We start from the raw sequence: 24187 nt of genomic DNA, 5'->3' as shown, positions 1-24187 counted from the left end.
ATCCACAAAATCTGACATGATTTCAAGAAACCCCTGACTTTGATATCAGTGACCACTGCTCATACGTGATCACAGATCACACAGCATTTCTGTGAGTTCTTTTTGGCCCTTAATCATCCTTCCGCTATCCAGAGCTATTCTGCAATCTAGGTTGAAATTCAAACTTGTTCTTACTACTCAAGATTTCTGAACTAGGCCAAGTTTTAACCAAAAATGATAGGTAATAAATTACTAACAGAAATGATGCACTAGGACTTGGAAATATTTTTTTCTTTTATAAACAATTTGGTATTTTTCAAATCATCTTCCAATATATAAGTAATTTTTTTCTTACACTACAGTATCTGTTGTTGATTTTTAAAAAGGAAATTTTGTGCAAATGTTAAGAAATACCACATTGGTGACCTGTGAAAGTGCCAGCCAAGAACTATCCTGAAAGCCCATATAATCTGCGGCCAAACCTTGGGCTTTCCTCAGACTTCCGCTCAGATCATCATTCACCCACCCTGACCTTTAACACTGCGAACTGACCTCATCATCCTCTTGCTTCACACCGACAAGGATCACCGCACAACTCCTTCAGTTTCCACAGCTGTGTTAGTTCTTGCGGAGAATACTGAGGGGAAGACAGCATTCCTGTTTCACAGGTCTTCTCACACAGCCACAGGCTGTCCTGTTGAAAAATGAAACAAAAGCTGATTTGGGAGCCCTGACACCCTGCTGGAAGACAGCTGAAAGCGTGCATACAGGAGCTTCCAGATCCCAGTGAGGCTGAAGTTATTTCAAAGACAAGTGCATGTGTGAACCCACTCAGTTTGTGGGGGACAGGAAAAGCACACACCGGTGACCCTGAGGCTGTGGAATAACGAAACAGTGCAGTGTGTGCATTAAGAGTTTGCAAAGGGTGTTCTATGAAGAGAGGGTGTGGAAACCACAAATGCAGAGTTTCGTGTTTGCTACTGGAGAAGAGGTGGCCAAATAGCATTATGAACAACAGCAAGTACTGAGGGAATGGTTACAATATTCAGGGGACAATACCAAGTGCTTTATAAATATTATCCAATTTAATTCTCACAATAACCCTGTGAGGTAGGAATTATTTCCTTTTTACAAATGAGAAACTAAGAGTGAAGAAACTTGCTCAAGGTCACGGTGAAGTTCATGCTGGTAGGCTGAGTAGGAAGGATCGAAATGGAGTCTTGTCAGAGTCGGAGTTTTCACCCACCAGCCTACTTCCCAGCTCCGTGGACTGGCTTCTGTTTCCAGCAAATATAGCAGAATACAGATCCCATTCACTTTGAGAACATAAAAAGGAGGGATATAATAAAAAATGTCTTTTTAAAGGATGGCTGAACTGGTGGCAAAGGAGAGGAAACTGGAGAGTAGAAGGACCTGGAGTCAGCGTGTGCCTTGTACAGGCCACGCCTGGGGACAGGAGACTGACCACTCCTTCCTACAGAGCCCTGTGCCCCTGGGGGCCGAGAGCCTCCAGGGGTATTAAAGGAAACAGAGGAGGCCTGTGTGTCTCCGCCCTGACCCTGGACGGGTGGGATGGAGAGAGTCTCCCCTGAGCATCTGGAACCGTAGCCCGCACTTGGGTGGGCCTGCAGCTGGAGTCACGTTCTGTGGAGCCACCTCACTGCCAGAATCTGAAGTCAGCTGATTCTTTTAAGTTTTAAAGCTGCAAAGAATTTCTGATCAAATGTATAAAAACTTAATTCATTGTGAGTAGGAGAACTTCCATTCAAAACATTTCCTTTTGGTTTAGACTCAGAAAAATATTGTATGAGATCTAGGCAGATTATTGTGAATTAGATCAAGAGCACAGTGATGATGCCAGAAGACCTTCCATTCACTGTTCTGCCCAAGGTTTGATAGAGAAACCTCGCTGAACTCTTCAGAACCCAGAGGCCAGCCCCACTCAGGCTTGCTTACCTGGTATCTTTTAGGTCCTATGGCTGCCATCCAAATGCCCATGCTTACATCTTCACCCTGCACAGGCCCCATAAAGTTTAAAATGTAAACATTTAAATGCTATTTCATCTATAAAGACAATGCCACACCCATTCCCGTAAGTAATCTTTCTACTTCTTTGTTTTGTGATTATTCTAATACGCAGTGCTGAGGATGTATTGTAACACTGATACACAAAGTAAAAGCTACCTGCCATTAACATGAAACACACACACCACAATGAAGTCTGACTATACACACTAAGTAAGCAGCCAGCCCCTCTTCTCGTGGACCCTAAACTTCCAGCACTAACGGTATGAAAGATGCACTGGATCTAAGAACCAGGCAGAGTTTTATTTATTTATTTGCTATCTCGCAATCAGCAAAAAAGCAAGCTTAGTCTTAAGCTTGCTTAGTCTTCCTTCTTATGAATATAAATCTTTACATTCCTTTAGGGACTATACCTTTAAATATAGGCTGAAAACATAACAGAAGGCTCAAAGATTTAGGAATAGAACTTAGAGCCAAGATTTGAGGGATAGGAGTATATCCCTAACCTTTGAGGGCTGACTCCTATCTAGAATGAATAACATGCCTCTCCCCAAGATCAGCTGGCTGTGCTTTTAATGATGGAATACTGAGTGGGATAAAGCTTGTTTGGTGAGTGTACTCTTAGGTCAGAAATCCTTAATTACCTGGTAGGTCTTTAATCTCCCCGAGTTGCCAGCCAGCCAGTGGACGATGTCCCTGGTGATGACATACCCTGAGCCGCACGCGAAGGCGGGATAAGCAGGACTGGGGTACTCCAGCTCCTGCCACTTCCCGGTTCGGTCAACGGCCCAATTCAATCTGAAACTGACATGCAACATGAGTCGGCTTCTTTGTGTTGCTCTGACACATAGCCTACCACTAGTTAAGCTTGAGTCCTTAATTATCACTACAAAGGAATAAGCTGTAGAAGCAAGGAAAGAAGAATGAGAGATTATTGTTTTCGTCTAAGGACAGGAAGTATTTATCTAGTGGTGTTTTATATAAATAAAAGACTGATACGTTAAATTCTCTCCAAGTTGTATTTGTGGAGTTTAAATAAATGAAAAATAAATCACCAATCCCTATTGCATTCCTAAAGACAGAAAATGGTTTCAGAAATGTGTCACAAATTTATTCTAATGTACAGCAGCTTCTAATTTGAGTAGCACTTAATATGTAGGGCATGAGGATAAAAGCCACATCATTTTCCCTCCATTACATTAGTCTGAGGTTTTCCATTTAAGAGAGTTTTTTCCCCTTTAATTGTAGATTAATAAAATATAGTGACCCAGGGGCCTAAGAGGGAAATTTCCTATCTCAACCACATTTTTCTTATGATAAATGACTTGTATATTTCATTCTAAATTAACATTTGCTCAGTACATGAAATGAATGCCAATGGCTTAACAATGTTTAACTTACTTTCCCCACCAAAAATTAGGCCCATCCAGATTCTTAAGGGCGATTCTATTAAATACAGCTTCCAAGTCTATGTAACAGTCGTCATCCGTCTTTAGCAACAGATCAAAGCCGGTTGTTTCCACAGTCCTGTCAGCGAAAGGGGGGGATATGAAAGTCAGGGCGTCCATACGAGGAAACAAAGCAACACCAGTGTGGTGACACTGCTAACATCTTAATGAAAACTGGCCCTGTACTACCTGTATGCTTGTCCAGCTTTTATCCATCCGATATTGGGAGCATCTGCTCTAACAGAACATCGCTGCTGCCAGCTACAATCCTCACTTAATATTAACCAACGGGTATAACAGAGAGGTGCCACGCCAATTTTAAAAGGTATAAGGAAAAAAGAATACAATGAAAAAAAGATCTGGCTTAAGTAGAATATATAATCAAACAAATGCTTCTTAGGCCTTGCGCAGGTCAGGCCAGCATGCCTATTAAGCATGTGAACCTTGCCCCTTGCATTCTTAATGAGAGGGCCACGCAGATGAGGGGACAGATGCCATAACTGGCCTCTCACACAGAACACTGTCATACAACAGAATGTGTTCCATGCTGCTACTGATAGTACACTCAGGTATTCTACAGTGTTTAAAATGCTGATTTATAACACTGAAATACATTTTCCCTTGGAAACGATTTCCAGTAATTCAGCTATTACAGATGACCTTCTGGAAGGCACAAGAGGGTGATTTCATTTATCTAGACATTAAAAAATATATAATGGCAACTAGAGACAAAATTGACTCTTTGATTTCACACTGCCAATCCCTGTACCTCTTTTACCCAGAGCTTGCGAGGGAACCAGTCAGAAGACAGAAATTTGAATTAAAGAAATCTGAAGAAAGTTTCATTAGGCCACAAAATGGTGAATTTAACAATGGGTCCACAACAAAAAGCATAACCCTACGTTTCTAAAGTTCATTTCTAGTTAATAGCATAGGCCATACATAATATTTGCTAATTAGAAATAAACTTTTATGATAAAGGACACCGAGGTCACTGATGGATCACCTGAATAAAGATGAATGAAAAATAAAGATGTCATTTACGATGTGGAGGGTAGATGCGGGGATGGGCTACTGGGAAGCGGGTCCAGACGTACAGCCTGTCAGGTCACTGCAGTGTTCCAGGTGCACATGATGGCCCAGAACAGACAGTGGCAGAGAGACTACGGAGAGAGGCCAAGATCACAGAGATACGCAAGTAGTAGAAGAGACAAAACTTAAACTGAAGGTAGTAATTAGAGCAAATTGAACTTCCACAACTGGGAGTCAGCTCCCTTATAGAAAGCCCTAGAACTCGGCAGTCCTGACCTCCCACTGCCTGGACCCCCATTCCCACTCCACCTCTTGACACCCTCGCCCTTGCCTTGGCCGACCCATAACAGGAACCCCACTGGTGACCTTGAGCTAAAAGAAGGTTCTTTCTCTTACTACAGCTGTCAGACTTAATCCTGGTATTCTAGGCATACCCACATTTCCAGCTCACATTTATATCTGCCCTCTACCCACAAGATGACTCCAGAATTACACTGACTTGCCCCAGCTATGAAACTACCGCCCATAAGCTAAACTGTCTACCCCTCAGGACCAGGGAACTATATCCATAAGGGATTGATGATTTCCCATTCTGCTCAGGGCAAAACAGAGAAGAAGGGACAAACTCGGGGGCTCACCGAGCAACAAGTTCCCTGATAAAGTTTTAAAAAAGAAAAGACAAAGACGTGAATATACTTTATGGGTTTGGTCTAGACAGAAAGAGAGAAGGTTTCAGTTCTACAGTCAGGGTAGACAGTATCAGGGGGCTCACAGCAAGTTATGGGACCCTAGAGTAACAATATTAACAACTACATGTATTCAATTAAGAAGAGTCACTGTTATAGTATATTATTATTGGTGGTGGTATTATAATAAAAGTAGGAGTTACAACCAAGATCCAAGAAATACTGGAGGGTCTGGGAAGTTAACAATATGGTAGACTATAAGGGTTGCTGAATTTCATCTTATTAAAGCTTCTGGAATTAGGGCAGGTAGTTTTTAAATGGGTTGGAGGAGAGAAAGGAAATACAATGTGGATGTTCAGCTGAATGGAATTCAGATCAGTAACCTGGGTGTAAATGGGGGATATAGGTGGGTGGGTATGAAAATGCCTGAAGATAGGCCATTTTCAAACTCACTGATTTTCACCTAATGTTGGCTCAAGACAACTATGTAAGTAGGCATGACTCAGAGTGAATCAACTTTTGCCTTGTTTGTTTTTGATACATTAATAGTGTTCACATTATGGATCAGCTCATCGAAATAATAAAGCAGCAGCATTTTAGAAGATCAGTCCTCACAAAGAACCAGGGTACAACAGATCACGTCCCAGGTGCGCAGTGCTCTTAGGTTTGTTTTTTTAAAAATCTCAGTGGTTTGATGTTGATAAATTGTTTTTACATCAAAAGAAAAATAAAACAATACCTACCCAACATTTTTAAAACCTACCATTTATAGAAGTTCAATAATTTTGCAGGAACATTTCGATAAGTGTCAACAACATCCACAAACACAATATCATCATAGAGGCTGCTTTCCTCCTTCAGTAAGGCATCCTCCTCGTGGAGATTGCTTATATGATCAAGAAGTCTTCGAGGGCGAGAATGAAGATTTTTTAAGAGAGCATCACCTTCTAAGAAGGAAAAGAGAGCTGAAGAAAAAGGCTATTGCAAACTTAAGACCCAGAACTTGTAACATTATTGCATTAACCCTCCTCCCAGGGTAACCTAACAGAACACAGTTGTTAGGAACTCTGAGGTAGGGAAATGGGAACTCCCACACATTGCTGGTGGAGAATAAAGGGATACACTCACTGCGGGGAGCAATTCAGCAGTACCTAGTTAGGCTGAAGCTGTGCGGACTGTTTGACTCGCTAAGTCCACTTGTATGCATCCCCAGAGACATTATTTTACACATTCACAAGGGTATTTATGGCAGCATTGTTTGTGACAATGAAAAAATTGAACCAGCCTCAATACCCACCAAGAGGAGAACGGTTAAACTGTGGTATATTCACATAATGGAATACAGCAGTTAAAAGAATTAACCTGCATAGCAGCACTATTTACAGTAGACAAGACGTGCAAATGACCTAAATGTCCATCAACAGATGAATGGATAAAGAAGATGTGTGTGTGTATATACACACACACACAGGGCTATCAGCCATAAAAAAGAATGAAATGCCATTTGCAGCAACATGGATGGAACTAGAGATGATCATATTAAGTAAATCAGAAAGAGAAAGGCAAATATTATATGATATCATATCACTTATATGTGGCATCTAAAATATGACACAAATGAACTCATCTACAGAACGGAAACAGATTCACAGACACAGAGAACAAACAGACTTGTGGTTGCCGGGGATGGGGGAGGGATGGTTTGGGAGTTTGGGACTAGCAGATGCGAACTATTATCTATAGGATGGATAAACAACAAGGCCCTACTGTAGAGCACAGGGAACTGTATTCAATATCCTGTGATCAACCATAATGGAAAAGAATGGGAAAAAGAACGTGTGTGTGTGTGTGTGTGTGTGTGTGTGTGTGTATATATGTAACTGAATTGGTTTGCTGTACAGTAGAAACTAACAACATTGTAAATCAACTATACTTCAATAAAATAAATTTGAAAAAAATTAACCTGATCTTGGATATTTAGAGGAATGGCACTAAAAAATAATGCTGAGTGAGAAAAAGTATCTTGCCAACTGATATATACAATGTGATACCACAGGTATAAATTATAAAATACTTTAATGAAAACTGTACGTTATTAAAAGTTGTATACACATGCATGTAGTAGAAAGTAGAAAAATAAGAATGGGAAGCGTACACATGAGTTTCAGGACAGTGGTCTCCTGTCCAAGGGGAAGGGAGAGGAACAGGGGGTAGGAAGTACTGGGAGAGAAGGGGCTTCAACTGTATCTGTAACGCCTTATTTCTCTGAAAACAAAGAAAGGAAGCAAATGTGACAAAATGCAAACATCTGTTAATTCTGAGCAACAAGTACGTGGGTGTTTCTTACCGCACTCTCTATTTCTGGCTTATTTATGACATTTTATAATAAAACTTACGACCAGTGTGCTTAGAGGACATTTTAATCACCTCCTCACAAGCTCATGGATCGTTTGTCGCATCTGTGCAGGGACTGTCCTCAAATATGGCAGCAATCCTATCACTAGCGCAGGATTTTCTCAGCTGTCTCAAATTAGAAAATTTCTGAAAACCACACGAGTGAGTGGCTGAGGGGTGGGGGAGAGAAACCGAGATGTAACCCAGCCGTCCGCTCTCCGTGACTGAACAGCAAGACTGGGCCTGAGGGCCGAGCGCCTGTGTCTGATTTCTACCTCTGCCCCTGTCGGTGAGGCACTGGACAAGTCACGCCTTTCTGGGCCTCAGCATTCTCATCTGTAAAAGGAGGAGTTGGACTAAGTCTGTGGTTCTCAGGAATGCCTACTGAAATACAGGTTCCTAGGCCCCAAGCCTAAAGATCCAGCGGGTCTGGGGTAGAGCCCAGGAATCTGTATTTCTAACCTGTGACTTCCTGTAACTTTGATGCAGGTGGACCACAAACAACCCTTTGAAAAACACAGGCCTAAATGACCTCGGGTCCCTTTCAACTCTTACGCTCTCCTCTAACGTCCTTTCACTTTAAAGATAAGGATAAATATACACAATTTAACACTTGAACGAAAGTGAAAGTGTTATAAAATTGCAGCAATAGGAATGGATGATAACAAGATAAGAGCAGAAGTACAGGCTTTTTCATTAACAAATTGTACATGTTGGTTTATTCTGCATATATCTGAAAAATACGAGTATAAAGTAATAAAGTAATATATCTGTGTGTGTGTTGGGTTTTTTTTGGCTGTGTCGGGTCTTCCATTGCTGCGCGGGCTTTCTCTAGTTGTGGCGAGCAGGGGCTACTCTTCATTGCAGTGCGCAGGCTTCTAATTGCGGTGGCTTCTCTTGTTGCGGAGCACGGGCTCTAGGTGCGTGGGCTTCAATACCTGTGGCACGTGGGCTCAGAAGTTGTGGCGCACGGGCTCTAGAGTGCAGGCTCAGTAGTTGTGGCGCACAGGCTTAGTTGCTCTGCGGCATGTGGGATCTTCCCGGACCAGGGCTCGAACCTGTGTCCCCTGCACTGGCAGGCGGATTCTTAACCACTGCACCACCAGGGAAGTCCCTCTGTGTTTTAAATCTGATCATCTGTCTAGGTGCCATTTACAAGAATCATGTGGTTTACGGCCTCTCAGACTTTGGAGGCATCAAACCCATCTAGGGAGCTTATTAAAATACAGGTATCTGAGCTCCAATCCTGAAGATTTTTAACTCTGTAGGCTTGAGGTAGGGCCCAGCCAGAGATGCTAATGCCCAACAAAATTTGAGAATTTGTGTACCATGTGATTCTTCTGAACAGCACGTAGATCCTCAGATTTTAAAAAATTATAGTCACATTTTCAGATATATCCAGTACATGAGAAGAAAAATCTATTATTTTAATTCCTTTAGCCTAACACTTGAGTTATTATTTCTCTCTTGTTTGAAAGGAATTTTCCTCACCCAAACCTTAATCCTTTAGCCTCAGTGAGAGAAAACTTAAGACAAACAGTTGTTTAGGGTACAGTAGTTGCTCCCTGTAGAACAGTTTAGTGCCAGAAGTCTCAAGGGCCCCTCAAGTTTTTAAAGACTCTTGATGGTACATACATGAATTAACTGGCAAAAGAAAGGAAGTCGCTAGACATGAAGTCAGATGGTGTGTAACACCTGTACCCGGCCCCCCAGTGTGAGCTGTTTTATGAAACTGGCCTGACCTCCCAATCCGAGTCCTCCCCCGGGCTGAGCCATTAGCCTCTGTGAGCTAATAAGTCCATACCTTCCCTAGCAGAGTGGTCTCACAGTTTGATGAAAAATCTCTGGACTAAAATTAAGGATCTGTAAATTTTAAATCTCTATTTTTAATGGCAGGTTTGTGGGTAAAACCTATGTACCTATTCCAGCCTACCCTTAGGGGTGATGTAAGAACAGAAATGCTTCTATGAGGAAACACTGTATAAATGAAGATGCGAGAAATTGAAAAAAGCCACAGCCCATTCACATCTTCAAACTACCTGTAGTGGCCTCAAACAGAGGGGTCTGCCCCATCCTCAACCCTGCACTATTAAGGGAGACCCCTGAAGACCTGCCTCTCAGAATACGGCCTCTGCTCTCCCCAAGTCACTGTGTGCCTTCAGGGAAGCTGTGTCCTAATTCTTTTATAGGAATCCATGATCTGCAGAGCTTTGAGAAGCCAGATGATGCACTACTGGGCACCTTTGCTCCGTAAGTGATGATCAGGACAAGTGACCAAGAGCAACCGCATCAACAATAGCTTTGCTTAGAGATCACTGATACAGGAATTCACTGATGTGGATATTTTCAGGAGCATCACTCAAGAAGACAAACACAGCCACTTCTTTTTGGGGTGATGGAGAGGGTTGCAGAACTCGGAATATACTGAAAGCCATTGAATCAAATACTTTAAAAGGGTAAAGTATATGGTATGTGAATTATGTAGCAATAGAGCTACTATCTTTAATGACCAAAAAAAAAAAAATTACCTTTGATGTCAAAAGTATGAAGATGAGGTAGGCGAGATTCAGTATGTTTTTCAACTTTTAACCAGTTGACTTACCCTGAATAGTATAAAGAAAGCCACCTGCAACTCCCTCCACACCTTCCATGAATTCATGAGGCAAGGCACCCTCCCCAGCCTGAAAGAAACCAGAATAGAAGTGCTTGGTGTTTTATTACTAAGAATACATTTCTTATATTTGAAAACTGATTTGGCACAATTCATAATGGGACGCCACAGCACATAAATCCATCTAAGATGCTGGTGCACTAGACTTAACGCTATCAGGATGACATCAGCATTCTAGTTTTGAGGTCTAATTCCAATGTCCAAGATCAGGTACACACAGTAATCTACGGATTAGTGTTCACAATTCCAGCCTACATAGAATCACGTATTCTTGAACTTGCTACCAACACTATTACCAAGACCAATTTTATTTTACATCCGAACTCCACCACTTAAAAAAAATTATAACCACGTCTGATTTCGTGGAAATTGAAAATGCCCGTGAGTGCAAATACACCCGAGCACATTTCAAAGTGACAGCTGCCACGCAGAGACAAGCCCTCTAAGCAAACAGTTCAGCCCGAGCCATACTGACGACTGATGTTGCTGAAGGTGCCCACTGCACCAACAGCCAACGACAGTCCCCTCTGCCACTAAGGTGTGGAGCATCTTTGGTTATTACGAGATTTACCTCTTCTACCTCACAGGTTACCCCAGGCCCTTACTCAAAGTGAGGGCCTCACCTCTGTGTGTTCCACCCCAACTTAACACCCTACCAGCGATCCAGCTGCTGCGGGCTGGATGGGACTGTCACAGCCACGCCTCAGCATGTTTACAGCGTTTCTTCTTGATGGGTGGTCAAGAGGGCTTACTGCCTGGCTAGTCCTCTTTGAACAGATCCTTCTAGCAGAGCTGTCCCTGTACAAAGCAATGTTTTAATAAGGCCAGTAGAGAGTGTCCTGCAGTGATGGTGGGAAAATCGCCATTCAATTCAGAATATGGTGTGTAGCTGAATGTGGAGGAAATCTCTAAAGGTGAGCGCTACAGATTCCAACCTTGTACGTCTACAAAAGATTGCACACTCTTTTTTTTAAATTGTACAATCTATACTGTTTTGGCTTGTTTAGTACTTAACAGTACTTTATGTTTATTAACTTCTGTCTAAAAGGTCACAGCTTGGCTTTTATTTTGTCTTTAAAATTTTTCTGACATGTTTACTTGCTGGCAAGGCAGCAAGACTTAGGAAAACTTCCAGCTCTACACGGGTTTCTTAGAATAGGCTACTAAGTTATCTGACTTTTTTTTAGGTTAGCTGAGTGTTTAAGCCATCAATGCCCTCCACAACCATATTCACCCCCAGAGCAGATCACTTGAGTCTTTACATTTAAATCTAGCCCTCAATTCAGAAGTAAACTGATTTCCTTTTGTGCAACCAACTGAGCAGTACAGAATTCTGGCACGTTTTGGATATTTTTAAGTTTCATACACAGAAAAGGAGGCAAGATATTAAAAGCACTTGCTTTGAAAATAAGGAAAGAAAAAAAACTATAAATCCGTAAAACGCTGTATCTTAAATAAAGGACTTTTCAGAATCAAGGATGAAATCTGATACATGGCCTACAAGGCTAAGGTTGTAATTACACATGAATTTGTGGGTCTATCTGTCTAGTGTCTATTCCCCTCACTGGACTATAAATTCCACTGTGGGCCAGTAATGGGCCTATTTTGCCCATGACTGTGCCTGGCTCACAACTGTGCAGTAAATGGTTTCTGAAAGTGTAACAACAAACCACATGATTTTCATTTCAAATTCAGGGATTAATTTACGTGAATAAGGTTAATATTTAATGGAATGTACTAAGCTTGTGACCTTAAATGCCAAGTGCTTTCCTAATCATTAGATCAGAGCATCAAGGAGAACAATTCTGACATCAGCACATATACCACTTATTTACTTAAAGTTCACCATTTTAAGTTTGCCTACACCTTCTTTTTCATCCTACACTTACTTTGAGAAATTTATTGTCAAACTTTCAAATTTTAAGAAAATTTGGTAAATGAAAAAAGTCACAAATCCCAACAACATAAATGAAAGTGAATACTCAACCTTACTTTCTAATACTTTTATCTATAGTATTGTAACTGACATCTTACTATCAAAGTGAGATAGTGAATATTCTGAATACTATAGAGTAAGTGAACTTAAAAGAACGTTAACTTAAAAACTATGAAGAAATAAACATCTCACTTTCTAAAATGCACTAGACTTAAGGCAAAACTATATATTTACTAAAGTTGAAGTTACAAAATCATAGAACATTTGAGTTTTTCATCTTTACTATGGTGACTCAACATTTTCTAGTGTATATGTTCTAAAATAATAAGATTCATTGTTCCATGAGTTAATGTAAAAGTAAACTTAAAAACACTTTTACATATTAAAAAATGCTAAGGTGTGCTAAACAACCTTTAAAAAATGAATGACTTACTGTTATGACTCTGAGAACTCCTCCCCCATCATTGACTGTCACTTTGTGGAGATTTCTTGACACAAGGCCTTGGAGGTCTTGGCTCTCCCACACGATTGTACCTTCAAAGCTCTTTTGTGGAAAGATGAACAGTGAGTCGGTTTCTTTATTGCTGTCATTTAAGTTTTAAGTAAGTTTCTAGAGAAGAGTTTATTTCTTCTAAGACACATTGGTTAAAACTTTTACTGCCCACTAAGACACCAATGCTAACATTTTGGTGTATATCTTAGAGCACATCTAAAACAACAGTTACAAAGACCTTATAGACAGTTTTACATGCTGCTGTCATTTCCCATTGCATCAAAGGCATTTCCTTATGCGACTGCCGCTGTTACAACTGCTCTTTTTCAAGTACTTGTAGCAATACTGCTGAGTGAATGCATCCTGATTCACTCAGACATCTCCCTACCGTTGGACATCTGGATACTACCAAATAGCTACTAAAATAATGTGAGGCGTGTTTTGGTGTAAATGTTTATTTTTCCCCAATACTTTGTTTTTTATTTAAAATAAATTCCCAGAGGTGAAATTACTGGGACAGGAATACAGATACTTTATATGGATTTTGGTACACACTGCCAAACTGCTTTTCAAAAACAAATTCTAGGGCTTCCTTGGTGGCGCAGTGGTTAAGAATCCGCCTGCCAATGCAGGGGACACGGGTTCGAGCCCTGGTCCAGGAAGATCCCACATGCCGCAGAGCAACTAAGCCCGTGCGCCACAACTACTGAGCCTGCGCTCTAGAGCCCGTGAGCCACAACTACTGAGCCCATGTGCCACAACTACTGAAGCCCACGTGCCTAGAGCCCGTGCTCCGCGACAAGAGAAACCACCGCAAGGAGAAGCCCACACACCACAATGAAGAGTAGCCCCTGCTCGCCGCAACAAGAGAAAGCCCGTGCGCAGCAACAAAGACCCAGTGCAGCCAAAAATAAATAAATAAAATAAATTAATTAAATTAAAAAAAAATTCTACCTGTAGGGTCATTAGCAGTTTATGAGAATGCCAGTTGCATTGTCCTCTTCCCAGTATGGGATATTAGTAAAAGAAGTTAAGCTAATTTAGTAGATTTAAAGAAACGGTTCCTCATTTAATTGGTGTTTCTTTTGATTTCTAATGATGTTTATGAATTATAGTCTCTTCTGGGAATTGCCTTGTCATGCTTCTTTGCCATTTAGCTACTGAGTTTTATATTTTTCTTATTAATCTGTGTAAGCTTTTAATAAATTATCTTAATACTGTATATTTTATATACTAAGAATGTTCTTTCAGAATTTTTTTAAATTTAATTTTATTTATTTTTAACATCTTTATTGGAGTATAAGTGCTTTACAATGGTGTGTTAGTTTCTGCTTTATAACAAAGTGAATCAGCTACACATATACATATATCACCCTATCTCCTCCCTCTTGCGTCTCCCTCCCACCCTCCCTATCCCACCCTCTAGGTGGACACAAAGCACCGAGCTGATCTCCCTGTGCTATTGGCTGCTTCCCACTAGCTATCTATTTTACATTTGGTAGTATATATAAGTCCATGCCACTCTCTCACTTCGTCCCAGCTTACCCTTCCCCCTCCCTGTGTCCTCAAGTCCATTCTCTGTCTGCATCTTTATTCCTGTCCTGTCCCTAGGTCCTTCAAAACCTTTTTTTCTTTAGATTCCATATATATATGTTATCATACAGTATTTGTTTTTCTCTTTCTGACTTACTTCACTCTGTATGACAGATTCTAGGTCCATCCACCTCACTACAAATAACTCAATTTTGTTTCTTTTTATGGCTGATTAATATTCCATTATATATATGTGCCACATCTTCTTTATCCATTCACAAATAAATGGAAAGATATTCCATGATCATGGATTGGAAGAATTAAAACTTGTTAAAATGTCCATATTACACAAAGCAATCTACAGATTCAGTGCAATCCCTATCAAAATACCAATGGCATTTCTCACGGAAATAGAACAAACAATCCTAAAATTTGTATGGAATCATTAAAGATCCCAAATAGCCAAAGCAATCTAGAGAGAGAAGAACAAAGTGGGAAGCATCATGCTTCCTGATTTCAAACTATATTACAAAGCTATAGTAATCAAAACAATATGGTGTTGGCAAAAAAACACACACATAGATCAGTGGAACAGAAGCCCCGAAATAAACCCATGCATATGTGGTCAATTAATTCACAACAAAGGGGCCAAGAATATACAACAGGGAAAGGACAGTCTCTTCCACAAATGGTGTTGGGAAAACTGGACAGCCACGTGCTTAACATGAACGAAACTGGACCACTAAATTATGCCACACACAAAAATCAACTCAAACGTGTTAAAAAACTTGAACATAAGACCTGACACCAGGAAACTCCTGTAAGAAAACATAGGTGGTAAGATACTTGACATCCGTCTCGGGGTATGATATTTTGGATTTGATACCAAAAGCAAAGGCAACAAAAGCAAAACTAAACAAGTAGGACTACAGCAAACAAGGGAAACTATCAACAAAATGAAAAGGCAACCTACTAAAAGAGAGAATATATTTGCAAAATCATGTATCTGATAAAGAGTTAATATCCAAAATATATAAAGAACTCAAACAACTTAACAGCAAAAAGCCAAAGAAGCTGGTTTTAAAAAATGGGCAGAGTATCTGAATAGACATTTTCCTAAGGAAGACATACAGGTGGTGAACAGGTACATGAAAAGATGCTCAACATCACTAATCATAAGGGAAATGCAAATCAAAACCACAATGAGATACTGCCTCATATATGTTAGAAGAGCTAGTACTGAAAAGACAAGAAATAACAAGTGTTGGCGAGGATGTGTAGAAAAGGGAATTCTTGTGCACTGTTGATGAGAATGTAAACTGAGGCAGCCACTATAGAAAAAAGTTTGGAGGTTCCTCAAAAAATTAAAAACAGAACTAGCATATGATCCAGCAATTCCACTTCTGGGTACTCATCCAAAGGAAATGAAAACACTAACTCGAAGAGATATATGCATGCTCCCTGCAGCATTATTTACAATAGCCAAGACATGTAAGCAACCTAAGCGTCCATCAATGAATGAATGGATAAAGAAAATATGGTATCTATATACAATGGAATATTACTAGCCATTAAAAAGAATGAAATCTTGACATTTGTGACAACACGAATGAACCCCAAGGGCATTACACTAAGTGAAATAAGTCAGACAGAAAAAGACAAATACCATAAGGATCTCACTTATCTAAAATAAACAAAAAGAACTGAATTCATAGATACAGAGAACAGATGGGTGGTTGCTAGAGGTGGGTGGTGGGAGGTGGCTAAAACGAGTGAAGGTGATCGAAAGGTGCAAACTTCCACTTACAAAAAAATAAGTCTTGGGGATGTAATGTACAGCCTGGTGACTGTAGTTAATAATACTGTATTGTATATTTGAAAGTTGCTAAGAGAGTAGATTTTTCTTTTTTAATAAATTTATTTATATTTTTATTTTTGGCTACATTGGGTCTTCATTGCTGCACGCGGGTTTTCTCTAGTTGTGGTGAGAGGGGGGCTACTCTTCTTTGCGGTGTGCAGGCTTCTCATTGCAGTGGCTTCTCCTGTTGCGGAGCGGGCTTCAGTAGTTGTGGCACGTGGGCTTCAGTACTTGTGGCACGTGGGATCAGTAGTTGTGGCTCGTGGGCTCAGCTGCTCCGTGGCATGTGGGATCTTCCCGGACCAGGGCTCGAACCCGTGTCCCCTGCACTGGCAGGCGGATTCTTAACCACTGCGCCATCAGGGAAGCCCCTAAGAGAGTAGATCTTAAAAGTTCTCATCATAAGAAAGATTTGTAACTATGTCTGGTGATGGATATTAACTAGACTTGTGTTGATCATTTTGCAACAAATACATATATTGAATCATTTTATTGTATACCTGAAGCTAATATAATGTTGTATGTCAATTATATCTCAATTAAATAAATAAATAAATTTAAAGAGACTGCCCTCTGAGTTGAACTAATTAAATTCTTATAGTAAAAGAAACAATGGGGCTTCCCTGGTGGTGCAGTGGTTGAGAATCTGCCTGCCAACGCAGGGGACACGGGTTCGAGCCCTGGTCTGGGAAGATCCCACATGCCGCGGAACAACTAGGCCCGCGAGCCACAACTACTGAGCCTGCGCGTCTGGAGCCCGTGCTCCGCAACAAGAGAGGCCGCTATAGTGAGAGGCCCGCGCACCGCGATGAAGAGTGGCCCCTGCTTGCCGCAACTAGAGAAAGCCCTTGCACAGAAACGAAGACCCAACACAGCCAAAAATAAATAAATAAATAAATAATAAAAATAAAGGAATTCCTTTAAAAAAAAACAAAAACAAAAAACAATGTTTCCAATAACTGGGAAGAGCTCTAAGGTTGAAGCTTAATTAGTAAAACCAATCCCTTAAAACACTATAGGAAAGCTGGTCTAAGAGAGAATTTTGGCAACAAGTAGCAATGTCTAAGGGGAGACAGAATAATTGGAAGATATAAAGCACTCTGGTCACATCCTACCTGAATGAGACAGCTCTCAAAAACACCCACCTCCCACTGCTGTAATCAAATTCAATGCCCAAACCAAGTACAGTTCAGATTGTTTTTTAGGTGCCTTGAAATATCAGGAAGGAGGTTCCTAGCTATTGGCCGCAAGAATTCAAACCACTCTAATGAGCTAACACCCATCGAACATGAATCAATAGACATTCTGGTTTATACACTCCGCAAGGTCAGCATTAGGACCCGAAAGCTAAGTCCTAGACCCTTGACTGTGTGAGGCTGCTTTGGGTTAATCATGTGTCTTTCTCCTGGCAACAAGGACCTCTTCCCCTTGGGATACTTTACTTTCTTCTAAAACTTTAATAGTGATAAAGTTTGGAAGGACTGATACCAAATAAGTTTAGGAGAATTGATAGGACTTAGTGAGTGCTTGCATATGAGAATTGAGGATTAAAGCCCACGATTCTGGTTTGGGTGCCTGAGAAAAAGGAGATACTATGACCCAACACTGAAAATACAGGAGGAGATGAGAATGGGTGGGCTGGAGATGCTATCGCCATAGAACACCCAGGGGACATTCCAAGTGGAGGAGTTCAGTAGGTGGCTGAAGTGTGTATGGAGTTCATAAGAAATCTGGGCTGCAGTAAACAGGTGGTAATAGATGAAACTGTCTAGGAAGAATGAGTAAAATAAACAGAAGTTTGGGTTTCAGATCCTAATGATTAACGTTTAAGGGGAAAACAGAAGAGGAGATAATGAAGTTATGTACTGGGAAGAAGGACTGAGCCACATTAAGCTGAACCAGAAGAATGCATATCATATAAGCTAAGAGAAAACTGCAGTCAACTAGGGTCAGGACTCCAGGTAAGTGTCCCCTGGAGGTGGCAGTTAGGTCACTGGGAATCTTTGCAATTATAGTTCCAAAGGGACCACACCAAAGTAAAAGCTATAGTGACCGCAAAAAAGCTTCACTTTGAAACTACAAATCTGGCAAATATGATGACAAATCAAGTAATTCTCTGTCCAGTCCATTCAACTGACACTTGGCACCTGACTCTGCCCGGCACCCAACTCCATTTTGTTTGACTGGGTTGTGATATAACATCAACAATGTTGACTAAACTGAGTAATTACCAGAAAAACTCATTGGCCCAAAAAGTGATCCTGCTTTTTTATTCACTCAACTGATAACCAGTTGTTTTGCTTTGAGAGGAGGGAGGAGCTCTACCTTCTCCACCTCCCCGTACCTGCTCCATGTCACAGTTAAATTTCTATTCCCCACTTCTCTCACATGCCTACTTTCTACTCTCATACAAAGTAATCACAAAGCTAGGAATCTCTGCAGATGCGAAACAGCTTGTTTATGGCAAGTCCCTGCTAAAATCATAAAACCAAATTAAAAGGCAGGAAAGAACAGCACGGTATAGGTTGGAAAAATGAGCTCTCAGAAGTCCTCTCACCCATAACGTAAGTGAGCTATATGTGCGACCCATGCTGTCCATTCTCCTGTGTCCTATTTCTAACTCGTCATCCAAACCACCAGAGTTAGCTTACACATACACAGTACTTTCGTGCCTGTAACTGTTAACGATTTCTTGTGGATTGGAGAAATGACTACCTCTAAAGAATTTCAACTTTCATAAAAAATAAGTGTATAAATACCCATGATGCTAACAATACTGTCTCTAGTGACTCGGGTTGAATGAAAATAGTCTTTTTATTGAAATTAGTTTCAGGTTTCAGGTGCACTAAGAGAAATACGAAATTAGAGAAGTAAATATTTTAAAAGAAACACACAGCAGTCTCCATTTAAATTTGTGACCCCCAGTGAGATTTATGCTTTAGTGAGTCACACGACGAAAACAGTGCAAGAGCCCTGCCTAGCTGACAAGCCATACTGCTGACGTTACTCTAGCCGACTGTGAAGTGTGGAAGGAATACGATGATGAACAAATCAACCACTTCTCCCCCGCAGCTGGGATCCACGATCTGTTTTTCTTCGGGCATTCTCTGCTGATGATAGGCAGGCAAACCCATTCATCACTATCATTTTTTCTGTGCAAATAAGCCCAATTAGGCTTGAGGCAGCAAAAATGAGTATCTATATAAAATTAAACAGGTTTTCAACAAAAATAGGATTTTGTGTAAAAGGAAAGAATATGTTATCTTTAAAAGTTTATTTTTTCTTTTAATAAAAGCTAATATATATTTATTTCAGAACATTTAGAAAATAGATACACAGAAAGAAGAAAATAAAAATCATCCATAATCCTACTCCCCCAGATGCAGACACTATTAAATAACTGCGTGTTTATAAAAGGAAAAAAGGTTATTCAGATGTAATGAAAAACCAAAAGCCAGTTTAGCTGAAAGCGTCAAGGGAAATAAAGATCACAAGGCTTTTGCCAGTAGAAGTCTTAATAACTAAAACGGCCACTACCTGACTTGGCTAAGTCCTTCCCATCCTGAGTACCTACTGCCATACATACCATCCTGAACACTGGCAAGGAAGGCAGCTCCTTGCCCCAACCTCATTTTTATTCTGAAAAGCTTCAAACCTACAGAAGTTGAAATTACTACCCAAATCCCCTAGACTCACCAACCGTTAACATTTGGCCACATGTGCCTTTTTTTTTTTTTTTTTTTTAACTTTTTGGCCATGCCGCACAGCAGGTGGGGTCTTAGTTCCCCGACCAGGGATCAAACCTGCACCCCCTGCAGTGGCAGCGTGGCGCCTTAACCACTGGGCCGCCAGGGAAGTCCCTGGCCACATGTGCTTTATCTGTCTCTAGACACACATACTTTTCTGTTGTTCTTTGTTGTTGAATCACTTGAAAAATACATTTCACCTTGACTTCAGCATGTATCTCCTAAGGACAAGGACATTCTAAGGGAAAGTAATGGTTTTTTGTGTACTCATCAAAAACTGTAATTCTTTCTACGAGGCTGACCAAGACAATGGAGCAGGCCCCATAAGACTGTGATGAGCCTGAAGTTAATATCACAGCCTATCTTCTTTCTCCTTGCCCCACGCTGTGACTCCCTCCTCTTAGAGTTTCTCTACCTGCGCACCGCTGACATCTGGGGCCAGATAACTCTCTGCTGTGGGGACGTGTCCTGTACGATGTGGGATGTTCGGACATCCCTGGCCTCTGCCCACAAGATGCGGCGCTGCCCCACACCGGGCTGTCTCCAGACACTGCTAAGTGTGCCCTGGGGCCAAACGGCCCGGGGGAGAGACACCGCTTTTGAAGAACAGGAACCCCAAGTCCAGAGGAGGACCAGCAGTGAAGAGGCCAGCACACACTGATTCACCGAACGCTCACCGTGGGGCGGCATGTTCTAAACGCTCTCCATCTGGGAAACCATTTATGCCCTAGCGTAACCCTCTGAACTGCGTGCCTCTTACAAAGGAGGGAAGAGACGCAGTGAGGCGAAGGCGCTTGCTCCAGGTCACAGAGCCACCGAGAGGCAGCGCAGGGACTCAACTCACGCACAGGCGGCTGCTCAGGCACCTGCCCCCGAACGTGCCGCCCCACGCTGCCTTCCAGGCGCGGCAGCCTTTCCCTTCCTATTCGTGCCAACCCGCGTGAGCCGTCTGTGAAAATCAATCCTCCAGCAGGCTCCAGACCTCTCTGGAGAGCGCCTAACACAATGCTAGTGCTCCTGGTCCCCTCAGAACCCCACTCCTCGCCCCTGGGAGTCACAAAGTCTGAGTGACGTTCCGCCCATGCTGGTTCTCAGTAGAAAGGCAGGACTCTCATTGATGCCTTGCTTCAATCCTAAAGGAGCGGACCAATCAGTGCAGGAAATCTGCTTACAGCTGTGCCTGGGACACAGCAAGTTAAGCAGAACATCAGTGCTGGCTCTTCTAGCCTCACTTGGACATAAGCTGCTTTAAGGGCAGGGATCTGTGTACTATGTCTCAAACAGCCCCAGTGCTTGGCATATACTAAGTTCTCAATAAATATTTTCTGAGTCAATGAGTAAACAAACCAAAGAGTAGCTTCCTTCAAAAACTGAGATCCAACACTTGGCCAATACTACTTAGTTGAGCCACTACTTTTAATTAAGAGTAAGAGATACCTTTGATGGTACATACTTCATTTAACAAGGAAAAAAGTTCATATATGAAATTTTAAAAGGTCATATAGGTAGGCATTCTCATATAATGTTGATGATTATTCAAATTGATACAAACTGCTAAACTGTCCTCCAGAAAGAAATTATCTGCCTCAAAAATGTGTAGAAATTTGAACCAACAATTCATCCTAAGAAAATAACCAGTTATGGACACAAAACAGAGTGTAAGGATGTTCACTACAGTCTTCTTTATAACACTGAGAAACTGGAAAATTTTTTCCAGTATGTTTTAGTTTTGCTTTTCTGTAAAATGCTTTTAAACAGAGGTTCCCATAGGTGAAATAAAGGAGCTCCCTTTGACAGTCACAGAATTAACATGCAAAGTTTAACTACCTGTACTCATCTCCAAAGATCCACAGCACCTTATAAGATGTGTGACTTTGCTGTTGCATAAGTGTGAACAGCAACCCACACGCCTGGTGGTAGGAAGATGTTTCCCGCTTAGCCAGCAGGGCTGGTCAATCATCGAGCTTCCACATCTTAGTTCAGCGTTCATGTCACCAGGGGAACCTGTCAACCAGAGCTCATCTAAAGTGACCGCCAGAGGTGACCGGGAAACTGACCCCTACACTGTGGTTCCAAAGCATGCCGTTCAGAAATGTACTCAGACAAGACTGCAATAGCCTGGAAAGGCTGAGGTTGATGGAGGAACAAACTGTTCATGTCCAACTGTGTAATACACAGTGTAATACAACCACATTTGGGCTTAACTCCAGGGCTGATGAGGGCACCTGGCAGCTGGGGTGGTCTCTACCTAAGAGTTATGTTTTCAAACATCTTCCACTACTTGGAGAAGTTTTATTTATCTTGGAAATGTGACCGATCTCTTTGCCATTATCTTGTCTGCACTTCCCTCCACCTCCCTATTCCTTAGATAAGCAAACTATTTGATTTACTCAAATGGTACCTGTGCCTGGTCTTCCTATCAACCACATCTGTTACTATCCTTTGTCACTAGAGCACTCATGCAGTTCTCTACTCCACTAAATAAACCATGGTAACATGCAACGCTTTTCAAAGTGCGGTTTGGAACCTTTGGGGCATGATGCAGCTCTCTGGAGGGAGGAATGCAGAGTGCTACAGCTTAGTACATCCCCGCTGGTAGCCTCATCCACCACTCTGGAGGGCTGTCCTGGCAGGAGAATATGCAGAGTCTGCCTCTGGAAGCACATACTCAGGCCGACAGCAGCCTGCACTGGGACCAGAGTCTCTTTACTACAGCCTGTACCTCTGGTAAGATGAACTGCTCCACAGGCTTGTACCACAGCTTGTTCACCTGCACACCACAGCTCGGAGGACTGAAGCGAGCAATGAAGAGGGCCTCCTACAGATCGGGGGGAAAAAGACAAGAAGAAATACCCTATGTCAGACACGGCACATGCAGCAAGTTTTCAAGTTACATGTTGGTCAGCTAAATTCTCAGTGGCCCCGACCACAGTCACTAACATTGTTCTACTGTGGCTTAGGCATCATTTGGGTTTTCTAGTGCAATCATGGTTATTAAATAAAGCCACTGAAGATAACCAAAGTTGTCATGAAGTTCTAAAACACTAAATATAATCCAGATAACCTTAAAAAAAACAAAAAGACACCTTGAAATGAGGAGCATTAGGGGAAGTGTAAGGTGTTAAATTAAGCCAACTTATTAGGCTTAGCCCCAAAGGGTTAAGAATAAACTGGGGCTTCCCTGGTGGCGCAGTGGTTGAGAATCTGCCTGCCAATGCAGCAGACACGGGTTCGAGCCCTGGTCTGGGAAGATCCCACATGCCGCGGAGCAACTAGGCCCATGAGTCACAACTACTGAGCCTGCGCGTCTGGAACTTGTACTCCGCAACAAGAGAGGCCGCGACAGTGAGAGGCCCACGCACCGCGATGAGGAGTGGCCCCCGCTTGCCGCAACTAGAGAAAGCCCTCGCACAGAAACAGAAAGACCCAACGCAGCCAAAAATAAATAAATAAATAAATAAATAAACTGAAAGATCACAGATTTCTACATAGAACAAAGGTACTCAGGAATCCCCCTTCAAAAAGAACCTTTAGAAGAACAAACAAAAACAAAAAAGGGAACATAAAAGAGAACTGATTCTCATTATGTCTATTGTTTGCTTTGGGCCCTTCTTGTTTTGGGCAAGAACACTTCCTTGTTCTCACACCTATTCTAGACACCCATTTGCCACAGGGGACGCTTCTGTTAAAGCCACCAAGACCATGCAGAAGTTCAGAATGAAGGGGGTTAATGAATTAGCGTAGTTCTTTCATTAACATCAGCTCTTGGCAATGCCGTGGTAATATTTTTTTACATCGTGACTACCTGTGAACCCATTATGATCCACCTGAGATTAGGCCTTCCTTGAAGACAAAGATTAACCTCTCCTTGAGTAAAAATATGGCAACTAAAAGTTAAATCAACATGATCAAAATATTGTACATCTGAATCAAACTCTTGAGTGACAACTCAAACATTATGAATAGTTTAAAAAAAGACTATATATACTAAGAAAATTAATTATCAAAAAAAATTCAAGATTGATCCTAATTTCTAGATAAGGTTGACAGTGGAATTCAGAGTACTGCTATTCCAGTTACCCATTTGAGCTTCGATATCAATGAAACCTTTAACCACGATAATATATGAACTCCTATACTTGAGTAACATGACAAAGCTTTTCTCACTGGAATCATAATGGCTGGAATCATCACTAAGATTTGTTCCCTCTCTTATATTTATATTTATGTCATTAAGCACATTTACAAACTACATAAATTCTTTTTTTTTTTTTTTGTCTTTGCTACTTTTCAATGGGGTGGAGAGATCTCTTATTTATTTATTTATTTATTTATTTATTTATTTATTTATTTTTGGCTGTGTTGGGTCTTCGTTTCTGTGCGACG

General features: G+C 41.3%; 1 protein-coding gene across 4 annotated transcripts in view; it reads right to left on the bottom strand.

Annotated features, from left to right (window-relative positions):
* The window catches only part of B3GALNT2 (beta-1,3-N-acetylgalactosaminyltransferase 2), a 51415-nt gene that overhangs the window by 1592 nt on the left and 25636 nt on the right, over positions 1–24187 (bottom strand). The window contains exons 5-12 of one of the 4 annotated variants that reach the window (XM_082423131.1): positions 22524–22619; positions 12605–12715; positions 10167–10245; positions 5934–6117; positions 3406–3531; positions 2649–2808; positions 1936–1992; positions 532–673 (exon numbers count right to left, since the gene is read on the bottom strand). In XM_082423131.1, coding sequence (XP_082279257.1) covers positions 536–673; positions 1936–1992; positions 2649–2808; positions 3406–3531; positions 5934–6117; positions 10167–10245; positions 12605–12715; positions 22524–22619 — 951 coding nt within the window. In that variant the 3' untranslated portion in view covers positions 532–535. Of the gene's footprint in view, positions 1–531; positions 674–1935; positions 1993–2648; positions 2906–3405; positions 3532–5933; positions 6118–7555; positions 7901–10166; positions 10246–12604; positions 12716–22523; positions 22620–24187 lie in introns of those variants that run through there. The other 3 variants (XM_082423132.1, XM_082423133.1, XM_082423134.1) reach the window with 3 other exon arrangements.

This window comes from Balaenoptera physalus (genome assembly GCF_965194825.1).
Source record: "Balaenoptera physalus genome assembly, chromosome: 14".
Classification (NCBI taxonomy): domain Eukaryota; kingdom Metazoa; phylum Chordata; class Mammalia; order Artiodactyla; family Balaenopteridae; genus Balaenoptera; species Balaenoptera physalus.
This window is presented reverse-complemented; position numbering and strand designations above follow the sequence as displayed.